This window comes from Hyla sarda, chromosome 5 (genome assembly GCF_029499605.1).
Source record: "Hyla sarda isolate aHylSar1 chromosome 5, aHylSar1.hap1, whole genome shotgun sequence".
In the NCBI taxonomy this organism is placed as follows: Eukaryota; Metazoa; Chordata; class Amphibia; order Anura; family Hylidae; genus Hyla; species Hyla sarda.
Genome location: NC_079193.1, coordinates 80,788,578 through 80,803,014, shown reverse-complemented (window position 1 = coordinate 80,803,014; position 14,437 = coordinate 80,788,578). Strand labels below are relative to the sequence as shown.

Below are 14,437 nucleotides of genomic sequence, written 5' to 3'. Positions count from 1 at the left end.
GGCTGTATACTAAAGAGAAATCCAAAAAAGAAATGCATTTCCTCTGATGTCATGACCACAGTGCTCTCTGCTGACCTCTGCTGTCCATTTTAGGAACTGTCCAGAGCAGGAGAAAATCCCCAAAGCAAACATATGCTGCTCTGGACAGTTCCTAAAACGGACCACAGAGGTCGGCAGAGAGCACTGTGGTCATGACATCAGAGGAAATGCATTTCTTTTTTGGATTTCTCTTTAGTATACAGCCCCTAAAAAGTACTGGAAGGATTAAGATTTTTTAATAGAAGTGATTTACAAATCTGTTCAACTTTCTGGCACCAGTTCATTTAAAAATAAAATAAAAAAAAAGTTTTCCACGGGAGTACCCCTTTAACTGTTTATTTCTGAAGCCTGATAATTACCTGATAGGTGGCGCTGCTCTTTCAACACACAATATACAGAGAGAAGCCATTGTCCTGATGATTCCCATGTCTCCATATCGTTTTGGATGTCAGCTCTAGACAATGGTGAAGAGACAAAAACACTGTCATTGTAAATATATGTACAGAAATTAAAAGGCACCCCTGCTTTTCAGGACATTGCTTGTGGTGTTAAATCCTTTGTACATCAATTGTCTCTCCTGTCTTTGGGGAATTGGGGGGGGGGGGGGGGGGGGGGATTGTCTGTGGTTTGGTAAACCTTTGATAAAAATGATCAGCTTAAAAAAAAAAAAAAAAAAAAGATATGCATAAGTATTCACTCTCACGACACTGGGAGGGAAGCGTTTGCGCCTGTGCTCTGAGCAAAGTGTAGGCGCCGGCAGTCCCTCATGTCCTTATAACGTGAATCGCAGGGAATAGGAGGAGGTGGCCGGCTTGCCACTTCGCTCCTAGTCTTCAGCATGGTCCTGGCTGTCTGTGACAGCCGGGATCATGCGAAATTACCGGGCGGTCGAGTCCCAGAGACCCGATCAGCCCGGTATCGCCGCAGATCGCAAGGGCAATTTCCCTTGCGATTTGCGGCGATTGCCGACATGGGGGGCCTACATGGCCCCCCTCGGCGTTTGCCCTGGATGCCTGCTGAAGTGGATACGCCCTGGGTCCTTAAGGCCCAGGGTGTGAGGGCGTATCCATACGCCCTGGGTCCTTAAGAGGTCAAGCAGGTAAATTGTGATCCGAATTCGACATGAAGAATTGATAAGGGTTGTAGTGCGGGTCTGAGATATTGGCAGAGTTATGCTTCTTTATTCTGCGAAGTGGAGGCTGGGAGCCAGCTCGCTGCGCTCCCCTGCCTTCTCAATATTCTCCGCTCTGTCCAACCCGCTTAAGGTTATACAAAATAAACTTTTTTAGTATTTCATATTTTAATATGAATATGCAAAAGTATTCACTTTCACGTTATAAGGACATGAGGGACTGCCGGCGCCTACACTTTGCTCAGAGCACAGGCGCAAACGCTTCCCTCCCAGTGTCGTGAGAGTGAATACTTATGCATATCTTTTTTTTTTTTTAAGCTGATCATTTTTATCAAAGGTTTACCAAACCACAGCCAATCCCCCCCCCCCCAAAACCATTTCAGAAAAACGTACTCTCCAAAATCCCCTTGTCGCTCCTTCGGTTCTGAGCCCTTTACTGCGCCCCCCGAACACTTTACATAGACATATGAGGTATGTGCTTACTCGAGAGAAATTGGGCTACAAACATAAGTATACATTTTCTCCTTTTACCCCTCGTAAAAATTAAAAAATTGGGTCTACAAGAACATGCGAGTTTAAAAAATGAAGATTGTGAATTTTCTCCTTCACTTTCCTGCTATTCCTGTGAAACACCTAAAGGGTTAAAAGGCTGACCGAATATCATTTTGAATAATTTGGGGAGTGCAGTTTTTATAATGGGGCCATTTGTGGGGTATTTCTAAGATGAAGACCCTTCAAATCCACTTCAAACCTGAACTGGTCCCTGAAAAATAGTGAGTTTGGAAATTTTGTGAAAAATTGGAAAATTGCTGCTGAACTTTGAAGCCCTCTGGTGTCTTCCAAAAGTAAAAACTTGTCAATTTTATGATGCAAACATATTGTATATGTGAAAAAAATTAAAAAAAATTGAATATCCATTTTCCTTACAAGCAGAGAGCTTCAAAGTTAGAAAAATGCTAAATTTTCAAATTTTTCATAAAATTTTCAAATTTTTCACCAAGAAAGGATGCAAGTAAAAATGTTTTTTACCACTATGTTAAAGTAGAATATGTCACGAAAAAACAATCTCAGAATCAGAATGATAACTAAAAAGCATTCCCGAGTTATTAATGTTTAAAGTGACAGTGGTCAGATGTTCAAAAAATGGCCGGGTCCTAAGGTGTAAAATGGCCGGGTCCTTACGAGGTTAAAAACTGCATACATGGCCGCAGAAATCATTAAAATCAATGGAAGTCTGATAACAGGAGGAATTCACATTAAAAGTGATGCAAAATATGCTTCACATTTAGCATGGATCTGCCAGAAATCTCTCAGTGTGCAAACACTCCTTGGTTCTCTGCAGCTCCTGTACCAGCACCTTTCTTTGCTTTCAAGAGGAGGACCTGCCCGCTGAGCCAATCATTCAGGCAGAATTTATTTTTTTCTATTGTTACTTCTTCCCCAGTAACATAGCACATTTTTTTTTATTTATTCTGGAATACCAATTTTATAGTTAAAGGACAAGTCCCATGCCGATAAGTACAGAAAACGTATCCCCCTGCGGATAGGGGATAAGTTTTAGATTGCAGGGGTCTGAGCGCTGTAGCTCCCCACAATCGTATGTATAGAGCCCCAACTCTCCCACAGAGTGGCAGATCACGACCCCTGCCCGAAGTGGGAGCTGTCACGCCCCCTCCATATAGCTCTATGGGAGAGCAATTCAGCTATCTTCGGCTCTCCCATAGAGATATATCAAGTTGTCGTGACGCGCCCTCTGTGGTAGAGCCCGGCTCTGTAAAGACGATCGCTGGGGCCACAGCGCTCGGACCCCCTGCGATCTAAAACTTATCCCCTATACTGGTGACAGGGAATACGTTTTTCTGTGCTTATTGGCATGGGACTTGTCCGTTAACTACTATGTTTTGAAGACCCACTTATTCTAGGTAAGATGTTCGCATAAAGAGAGGTTACAAAGTGTATCTGAATTTAGAGCTTATTTTCTATGGTTATATGTTACTAGTCCAGGTTCACACTGCGTTTTTAAAAGCTCTTAGCATACAAAGGGTCCTTTTGACCTCAAATGGGCTGACATAACGTCAGCATAAAACTTTTTCTAAACAGAAAACAAAAAAAATAAAAATAATAAATAAATAAAACACAACAAGACTGTTTTCCGTAGATGCCTATAGGGGACATCTGGACACCTTCAGGAGTTTGACGGACAGAGTATTCCACTTTTTTACCATTCTGCCTGGCTGCAAAAATAAAAATAGAACTTTAACTCACCTTCCGACACTTCTTGGGTGTGGCGATATCTGTCTCCTGTCTTCTGGGCTCTGGTCATCTTCTGCATTCTAGGGATGCCAACGCTTCACAACTATACTGAGCTTATCGCCGGCCGCAGTGATGTCCTGCCTTGGCTGGTAATAGGCATAGCGGCAGTGTCATGTAATGGGCCAGGGCCTTCCTCCTGGTGCCCAGTTCATTACACAGCTGCTATGCCTATCACTGGCTAAGTCGGACATCATTGTGGCCGCCGATGAGCTCAAGGCCGTGTGACGATTCGAGGCCCAGAATACAGGACACTGATATTGACACATCGGGAAAGTGGGCAGAAAGGGAAAATAAGAAAATTCAGCGGAGTACCTCTATAAAAAGCAATGTAAATGCAGTTTTACCACCCCAATAATCACTGAACCCAATAACACAAGTCACACATACAGTTCCTATATGAAAAGCTGTAATACTTACAAGAGGCTATCTTCCTTGTCTTGGCCGCTATCTTTGGCGTGCTCCTGGTTGGCCAGTCCGCTAAATCTGTTTTGTGACGAGAAGAATCCCGACGGCGCAGTCGGCTTTGAGGTTCTGCTTCTATTATCGCCAGATCCAGACCCATAAGAACCTCTGTCGTTCTCCCTGGTCCATGTGAGATTTTTTGAAATAGTTGGAGGCTGTCCGTGTCGCTGGCCTGATGCATTCCAGCTCGAGGATTGCGCTAAAGGCAAATAGAGAATCGTCTAGTTATGTTTACAAGCCAGTAAACAGCAAGAAATGTTTTATGTATGTTTTAAAAAAGCATTGCAAGATTTTCTTTATTTATCATCCCTAAATCTTGGGTTATAGGTTATAAGAATATATCTATATCTAATATATCTATCTATCTATCTATCTATATATATATATACACACACACACACACACACACAGATGTGGAATTCTATTGCCCAACGCCAGGGACATGCAGTCCCGGGTGCCGGGCAGGTGAATTTTTCCAGCCCTTAGCCCTGTTTTGGGCAAGCAGGGCCGGACCTGAAAAGCGCAGCGGCGCTCAGCAGTCTGTATGGAGGGGCTCCGTACTCTGCAGCCCCCGGCTGATTTCCGTAGCCGGGGGCCGCCACTAATAGCCAGCGTAAATGCTCACTGCACCCCTTATTACATTACGTGAGGTGTGTAGTTTCCAAAATGGGGTCACATGGGGGGGGTCCATTATTCGGGCACCATGTAAACACACGTGGCGTTCAATTCCGTACAACTTTTCTCTCCAAAAGCCCAATGGCGCTCTTTCCCTTCTGAGCATTGTAGTTCACCTGCAGAGCACTTGAAATCCACATTTGGGGTATTTCCATACTCAGAAGAAATGGGGCTACAAAATTTGGGGGGCTTTTTTTTCCTATTTTCCCTTGTGAAAATGAAAAATTTAAGGTGACACCAGGATTTTAGTGAAATCATTTTCTTCTTCATTTTCCCATCCAACTTAACCGAAAATTCGTCAAACACCTGTGGGGTGTTAAGGCTCACTATACCCCTTGTTATGTTCCGTGAGGGGTGTAGTTTCCAAAATGGGGTCACATGTGGGTATTTATTTTTTTGGCGTTTATGTCAGAAACACTGACATAAACGCCACCCCTGTGGAAATCACCGATTTAGGCCTCAAATGTACATAGAGCGCTCTCACTCCTGAGCCCTGTAGAGCATTTTACATCCACATATGGGGTATTTCTGTACTTAGGAGAAACTGCGTTACAAATTTTGGTGGTCTTTTTCTTTTTTTTTTTACTTTTACCTCTTGTGAAAATGAAAAGTATGGGGCAACAAAGCATGTTCGTGGAAAAAAAAAGTATTTTTTTAAACTAACATGCTGGTGTGGACCCCAACTTTTCCTTTTCATATTGGGTAAAAGGAGAAAAAGCATCCCAAAATGTGTAAAGCAATTGCTCTTGAGCACAGAAATACCCCATATGTGGCCCTAAACTGTTTCCTTGAAATACAACAGGGCCCTAAAGTGAGAAAGCGGCATGCATATTTGAGGTGTTACAATTGGTTCTGCTATAAAAAAAAAAAATTCTACGCCAGTGATTCCCAAACAGGGTGCCTCCAGCTGTTGCTAAACTCACAGCATGCCTGGACAGTCCATGGCTGCCTGGAAATGCTGGTTGTTGTTTTGCAAAAGCTGGAGGCTCCGCTTTAGAAACACTGCCGTACGAGACGTTTTCATTTTTATTGGGGGGGTTTATATGTAGTGTTTTACCCTTTATTAAGTTAGTGTTTTTAGGGTACATTCACTCGGGTGGGGGTTTACAGCGAGTTTCCCGCTAGGATAGCATGAGACGGAGTCTACAACCCACACAAGTGGCACAGGTAGTGCAGCTCATCCAGGATGGAACATCAATGCGAGCTGTGGCAAGGTTTGCTGTGTCTGTCAGCGCAGTGTCCAGAGCATGGAGACGCTACCAGGAGACAGGCCAGTACATCAGGAGACATGGAGGAGGCCAACAACCACGCAGCAGGACCGCTACCTTCATCTTTGTGCAAAGAGGAGCACTGTCAGAGCCCTGCAAAATGACCTCCAGCAGGCCTCAAATGTGCAAGTGTCCACTCAAACGGTCAGAAACAGACTCCATGAGGGTGGTATGAGGGCCCGATGTCCACAGGTGGGGGTTGTGTTTACAGCCCAACACTGTGCAGGGCATTTTGCATTTGCCAGAGACCCTGTGCTCTTCACAGATGAAAGCAGGTTAACACTGAGCACATGTGACAGAGTCTGGAGGCGCCGTGGAGCACACTCTGCTGCCTGCAACAGCCTCCAGCATGACCGGTTTGGCGGTGGGTCAGTAATGGTGTGGGGTGGCATTTCTTTGGGGGGTGGCACTGCCCTCAATGTACTTGCCAGAGGTAGCCTGACAGCCATTAGGTACCGAGATGAGATCCTCAGACCCCTCGTGAGACCATATGCTGGAGCGGTTGGCCCTGGGTTCCTCCTAAGGCAAGACAATGCTAGACCTCATGGGTGGGGGCAGCAGGAATTGATGCTATGGACTGGCCCACCCATTCCCCAGACCTGAATCCGACTGAGCACATCTGGACATCATGTCTAGCTCCATCCACCAATGCCACGTTGCACCACAGACTGTCCAGGAGTTGGCGGCTGCTTTAGTCCAGGTCTGGGAGGACATCCCTCAGGAGACCATCCTCCACCTCATCAGGAGCATGCCCAGGTGTTGTAGGGAGGTCATACGGGCACGTGGAGGCAACACACACTACTGAGCCTCATTTTGACTTGTTTTAAGGACATTACATAAAGTGTGATCAGCCTGTAGTCTGGTTTTCCACTTTGATTTTGAGTGTGACTCCATATCCAGACCTCCATGGGTTGATAAATTTGATTTCCATTGATAATGTTTGTGTGATGTTGTTGTCAGCACATTCAACTATGTAAATACGTAAGTATTTAATACGATTAGTTCATTCATTCAGATCTAGGATGTGTTATCTCAGTGTTCCCTTTATTTTTTTAGAGCAGTGTATTTTCATAGGTCTCTTTCTGGCACCAAGCAAAGAAGAATTTCACCTTTATTTTAGTTTTAACAAACAGTGCTCATCTACCTACATACAATACATACTGCATGCATCTATAGCCATCTATTTAGATCATGTGTATACAACCAGTGTTGCAAACTACAACTCCCAGCATGCCCAGGGAGTGTTGCTCAATGTACACGACAATGATCTTCAACCCACAGCTTTCCAGGTGTTGCAAAACTACAACTCCCAGCATGCCCGGACTGCATTGCTGAATGTACAGGGCAGTGATCTCCAGGTTTCAGGGCATGCTGAGAGTTGTAGTTTTGTAATAGCTGGGCAGCCACGGGTTGGTGAATACTGGCAAAATGAAACTTCTCCAGAAGACCAGATTTGGTGTGGGGGATTTTCAGTCCGCAATACATTATGCACAGAGGCCGTTTTCTTTCATTTGACCACCCCTAGAGCAGACGACCATTATAGCAGACCACCTCTATAGCAGATGACCACCATTATAGCAGACCACCTCTATAGCAGATGACCACCATTATAGCAGACCACCTCTATAGCAGATGACCACCATTATAGTAGATGACCACCATTATAGCAGACCACCCCTATAGTAGATGACCACCATTATAGCAGACCACCCCTATAGTAGATGACCACCATTATAGCAGACCACCATTATAGCAGACCACCCCTAGAGCAGATCACCTCTATAGCAGATGACCACCTCTAGAGCAGACCTCCTCTAGAGCAGATGACCACCATTATAGCAGATGACCACCATTATAGCAGACCACCTCTATAGTAGATGACCCCCATTATAGCAGACCACCTCTATAGCAGATGACCACCATTATAGCAGACCACCTCTATAGCAGATGACCCCCATTATAGCAGACCACCTCTATAGCAGATGACCCCCATTATAGCAGACCACCTCTATAGCAGATGACCACCATTATAGCAGACCACCTCTATAGTAGATGACCACCATTATAGCAGACCACCTCTATAGCAGACCACCTCTATAGCAGATGACCACCATTATAGCAGACCACCTCTATAGCAGATGACCACCATTATAGCAGACCACCTCTATAGTAGATGACCACCTCTATAGTAGATGACCACCCCTAGAGCAGACGACCATTATAGCAGACCACCTCTATAGCAGATGACCACCATTACAGCAGACCACCTCTATAGCAGATGACCACCATTATAGCAGATGACCACCATTATAGCAGACCACCCCTAGAGCAGATGACCATTATAGCAGACCACCATTATAGCAGACCACCATTATAGCAGACCACCATTATAGCAGACCACCATTATAGCAGACCACCATTATAGCAGACCACCATTATAGCAGATGACCACCATTATAGCAGATGACCACCATTATAGCAGATGACCACCATTATAGCGCACCACCTCTAGAGCAGATGACCATTATAGCGCACCACCTCTAGAGCAGATGACCACCATTATAGCAGATGACCACCATTATAGCAGACGACCACCATTATAGCAGACGACCTCTAGAGCAGACGACCACCATTATAGCAGACGACCTCTAGAGCAGACGACCACCATTATAGCAGACCACCTCTAGAGCAGACGACCACCATTATAGCAGACCACCTCTATAGCAGATGACCACCATTATAGCAGACCACCTCTATAGCAGATGACCACCATTATAGCAGACCACCTCTATAGTAGATGACCCCCATTATAGTAGATGACCACCATTATAGCAGACCACCTCTATAGCAGATGACCACCATTATAGCAGACCACCTCTATAGTAGATGACCACCTCTATAGTAGATGACCACCTCTATAGTAGATGACCACCTCTATAGTAGATGACCACCTCTATAGTAGATGACCACCCCTAGAGCAGACGACCATTATAGCAGACCACCTCTATAGCAGATGACCACCATTACAGCAGACCACCTCTATAGCAGATGACCACCATTATAGCAGATGACCACCATTATAGCAGACCACCCCTAGAGCAGACGACCATTATAGCAGACCACCATTATAGCAGACCACCATTATAGCAGACCACCATTATAGCAGACCACCATTATAGCAGATGACCACCATTATAGCAGATGACCACCATTATAGCAGATGACCACCATTATAGCAGATGACCACCATTATAGCAGATGACCACCATTATAGCGCACCACCTCTAGAGCAGATGACCACCATTATAGCGCACCACCTCTAGAGCAGATGACCACCATTATAGCAGATGACCACCATTATAGCAGACGACCTCTAGAGCAGACGACCACCATTATAGCAGACGACCTCTAGAGCAGACGACCACCATTATAGCAGACCACCTCTAGAGCAGACGACCACCATTATAGCAGACCACCTCTATAGCAGATGACCACCATTATAGCAGACCACCTCTATAGCAGATGACCACCATTATAGTAGATGACCACCATTATAGCAGACCACCCCTATAGTAGATGACCACCATTATAGCAGACCACCCCTAGAGCAGATGACCACCATTATAGCAGACCACCCCTAGAGCAGATCACCTCTATAGCAGATGACCACCTCTAGAGCAGACCTCCTCTAGAGCAGATGACCACCATTATAGCAGATGACCACCATTATAGCAGACCACCTCTATAGCAGATGACCCCCATTATAGCAGACCACCTCTATAGCAGATGACCCCCATTATAGCAGACCACCTCTATAGCAGATGACCACCATTATAGCAGACCACCTCTATAGCAGATGACCACCATTATAGCAGACCACCTCTATAGTAGATGACCACCTCTATAGTAGATGACCACCCCTAGAGCAGACGACCATTATAGCAGACCACCTCTATAGCAGATGACCACCATTACAGCAGACCACCTCTATAGCAGATGACCACCATTATAGCAGACCACCTCTATAGCAGATGACCACCATTATAGCAGATGACCACCATTATAGCAGATGACCACCATTATAGCAGACCACCCCTAGAGCAGATGACCATTATAGCAGACCACCATTATAGCAGACCACCATTATAGCAGACCACCATTATAGCAGACCACCATTATAGCAGACCACCATTATAGCAGACCACCATTATAGCAGATGACCACCATTATAGCAGATGACCACCATTATAGCGCACCACCTCTAGAGCAGATGACCATTATAGCGCACCACCTCTAGAGCAGATGACCACCATTATAGCAGATGACCACCATTATAGCAGACGACCACCATTATAGCAGACGACCTCTAGAGCAGACGACCACCATTATAGCAGACGACCTCTAGAGCAGACGACCACCATTATAGCAGACCACCTCTAGAGCAGACGACCACCATTATAGCAGACCACCTCTATAGCAGATGACCACCATTATAGCAGACCACCTCTATAGCAGATGACCACCATTATAGTAGATGACCACCATTATAGCAGACCACCCCTATAGTAGATGACCACCATTATAGCAGACCACCCCTAGAGCAGATGACCACCATTATAGCAGACCACCCCTAGAGCAGATCACCTCTATAGCAGATGACCACCTCTAGAGCAGACCTCCTCTAGAGCAGATGACCACCATTATAGCAGATGACCACCATTATAGCAGACCACCTCTATAGTAGATGACCCCCATTATAGCAGACCACCTCTATAGTAGATGACCCCCATTATAGCAGACCACCTCTATAGCAGATGACCACCATTATAGCAGACCACCTCTATAGCAGATGACCCCCATTATAGCAGACCACCTCTATAGCAGATGACCCCCATTATAGCAGACCACCTCTATAGCAGATGACCACCATTATAGCAGACCACCTCTATAGTAGATGACCACCATTATAGCAGACCACCTCTATAGCAGATGACCACCATTATAGCAGACCACCTCTATAGTAGATGACCACCTCTATAGTAGATGACCACCTCTATAGTAGATGACCACCTCTATAGTAGATGACCACCCCTAGAGCAGACGACCATTATAGCAGACCACCTCTATAGCAGATGACCACCATTACAGCAGACCACCTCTATAGCAGATGACCACCATTATAGCAGATGACCACCATTATAGCAGACCACCCCTAGAGCAGATGACCATTATAGCAGACCACCATTATAGCAGACAACCATTATAGCAGACCACCATTATAGCAGACCACCATTATAGCAGACCACCATTATAGCAGACCACCATTATAGCAGACCACCATTATAGCAGATGACCACCATTATAGCAGACCACCTCTATAGCAGATGACCCCCATTATAGCAGACCACCTCTATAGCAGATGACCCCCATTATAGCAGACCACCTCTATAGCAGATGACCCCCATTATAGCAGACCACCTCTATAGCAGATGACCACCATTATAGCAGACCACCTCTATAGCAGATGACCACCTCTATAGTAGATGACCACCCCTAGAGCAGACGACCATTATAGCAGACCACCTCTATAGCAGATGACCACCATTACAGCAGACCACCTCTATAGCAGATGACCACCATTATAGCAGACCACCTCTATAGCAGATGACCACCATTATAGCAGATGACCACCATTATAGCAGACCACCCCTAGAGCAGATGACCATTATAGCAGACCACCATTATAGCAGACCACCATTATAGCAGACCACCATTATAGCAGACCACCATTATAGCAGATGACCACCATTATAGCGCACCACCTCTAGAGCAGATGACCACCATTATAGCGCACCACCTCTAGAGCAGATGACCACCATTATAGCAGATGACCACCATTATAGCAGACCACCCCTAGAGCAGACCACCATTATAGCAGACCACCATTATAGCAGACCACCATTATAGCAGACCACCATTATAGCAGACCACCATTATAGCAGACCACCATTATAGCAGACCACCATTATAGCAGATGACCACCATTATAGCGCACCACCTCTAGAGCAGATGACCACCATTATAGCGCACCACCTCTAGAGCAGATGACCACCATTATAGCAGATGACCACCATTATAGCAGACCACCATTATAGCAGACCACCATTATAGCAGACCACCATTATAGCAGACCACCATTATAGCAGACCACCATTATAGCAGACCACCATTATAGCAGACCACCATTATAGCAGACCACCTCTAGAGCAGACGACCACCATTATAGCAGACCACCTCTAGAGCAGACGGCCACCATTATAGCAGACCACCTCTAGAGCAGACGGCCACCATTATAGCAGACCACCTCTAGAGCAGACGGCCACCATTATAGCAGACCACCTCTAGAGCAGACGACCACCATTATAGCAGACCACCTCTAGAGCAGACGACCCCCATTATAGCAGACCACCTCTAGAGCAGATGACCCCCATTATAGCAGATGACCCCCATTATAGCAGATGACCCCCATTATAGCAGATGACCCCCATTATAGCAGATGACCACCATTATAGCAGATGACCCCCATTATAGTAGATGACCCCCATTATAGTAGATGACCCCCATTATAGCAGACCACCCCTATAGCAGATGACCCCCATTATAGCAGACCACCTCTATAGCAGATGACCACCATTATAGCAGACCACCTCTATAGCAGATGACCACCATTATAGCAGACCACCTCTATAGTAGATGACCACCATTATAGCAGACCACCTCTATAGCAGATGACCACCATTATAGCAGACCACCTCTATAGTAGATGACCCCCATTATAGCAGACCACCTCTGTAGCAGATGACCACCATTATAGCAGACCACCTCTATAGTAGATGACCACCATTATAGCAGACCACCTCTATAGCAGATGACCACCATTATAGCAGACCACCCCCATTATAGCAGACCACCCCCATTATAGCAGATGACCAACATTATAGCAGACCACCCCTATAGCAGATGACCCCCATTATAGCAGACCACCCCTATAGCAGATGACCACCATTATAGCAGACCACCTCTATAGTAGATGACCCCCATTATAGCAGACCACCCCTATAGCAGATGACCACCATTATAGCAGACCACCTCTATAGCAGATGACCACCATTATAGCAGACCACCTCTATAGTAGATGACCCCCATTATAGCAGACCACCTCTATAGTAGATGACCCCCATTATAGCAGACCACCTCTATAGCAGATGACCACCATTATAGCAGACCACCTCTATAGTAGATGACCCCCATTATAGCAGACCACCCCTAGAGCAGATCACTTATCACAATTCTGGGTGTTCTTTCATTGTATACTGTATGTAACCTGCCAAGCTTATCCCCCGGTGTGCGGCTCTGGACCTCCGCAGACACCATGCCCGGGCCCTTACGTTGGTATCGGTTCTGTCCAGGTTGTCGTCCATCTCTCGTATGTTCATTCCAACACCTGTCTCCGAACTTGCAGCGACCCTGCAGGAAGAAGCTACACACCGTCATCTTCCGCCGTCCGCGGGGTCCTGAGAACTTGTTAGTTCCTATGCAATAGAAGGGCCCTGCTGACGTCAGCACAGCACGTGACTGGGTGATCACATGGTACAGACAAGTACAGGAAGAAGCGAAGCGGGAAATCCGAATGACTGAAAATAGAGTCAACTAGTCCCGACCCAGCCTGCAGCCACAGATATGCCCCGCCCCCCACTGCCTCACTGACGTTGTCATGGGTGATGTAAAGTTTTCTACGATTCGTAGAAAACTCAGAGCGCATGCGCAACTTTCCTCCGATACGCAGTTAGTGTAGGAAGGCTAGCGTACGTAGTTAGAGTAGGTAGCATGCAGGGAGAGGGAAACCAGCGTAGGGTTAGCGTGTGTAGCGTAGCTAGCTTAGATTGTAACATAGTTAGCGTAGCTTAGGTTTTAAAGTGAAAGGACGTAGGTTAGATTTTAAAGTAAAGAGACTACAACTCCCAGCATGCCCAGACAGCCTAAGGATGTCAAGGCATTCTACAAGTTGTAGTTTTGCATGTTTTACAGTGACGGGACCAAACTGCAGAGGGCAGGATGGGTGTTGTAGTTTTACACAGGTATATAGTAGTTAGCGCAGTCTTAGCGTAGTTAGCGTAGCGCAATGTTAGCGCAGTTTTAGCGTAGCGTAGTATTAGCACACTTTTAGCTTAGTTAGCATAGTGTAGTGTTAGCACAGTTTTACCGTAATTAACGTAGTCTTAGCGCAGTTTTAGCGTAGTGTAGTGTTAACACAGTTTTAGCATAGTGTTGGCACAGTTTTAGCATAATTAGTGTAGTGTTGGCACAGTTTTAGCATAATTAGTGTAGTGTTGGCACAGTTTTAGCATAATTAGTGTAGTGTTGGCACAGTTTTAGCATAATTAGTGTAGTGTTGGCGCAGTTTTAGCATAGTGTTGGCGCAGTTTTAGCATAATTAGTGTAGTGTTGGCGCAGTTTTAGCATAATTAGTGTAGTGTTAGCGCAGTTT

General features: G+C 45.6%; 2 protein-coding genes across 2 annotated transcripts in view; one reads left to right on the top strand and one right to left on the bottom strand.

The window, feature by feature from the left end:
* The window catches only part of NUP42 (nucleoporin 42), a 36,027-nt gene that overhangs the window by 12,578 nt on the left and 9,012 nt on the right, over positions 1–14,437 (bottom strand). The window contains exons 2-4 of the mRNA XM_056519763.1: positions 13,338–13,481; positions 3,902–4,145; positions 399–493 (exon numbers count right to left, since the gene is read on the bottom strand). Coding sequence (XP_056375738.1) covers positions 399–493; positions 3,902–4,145; positions 13,338–13,443 — 445 coding nt within the window. The 5' untranslated portion in view covers positions 13,444–13,481. The remainder of the gene's footprint in view (positions 1–398; positions 494–3,901; positions 4,146–13,337; positions 13,482–14,437) is intronic.
* Positions 13,447–14,437, top strand: part of HYCC1 (hyccin PI4KA lipid kinase complex subunit 1) — a 369,003-nt gene continuing 368,012 nt past the window's right edge. The window contains exon 1 of the mRNA XM_056519767.1: positions 13,447–13,667. The gene's annotated coding sequence lies outside the window, so the exon portion shown is untranslated. The remainder of the gene's footprint in view (positions 13,668–14,437) is intronic.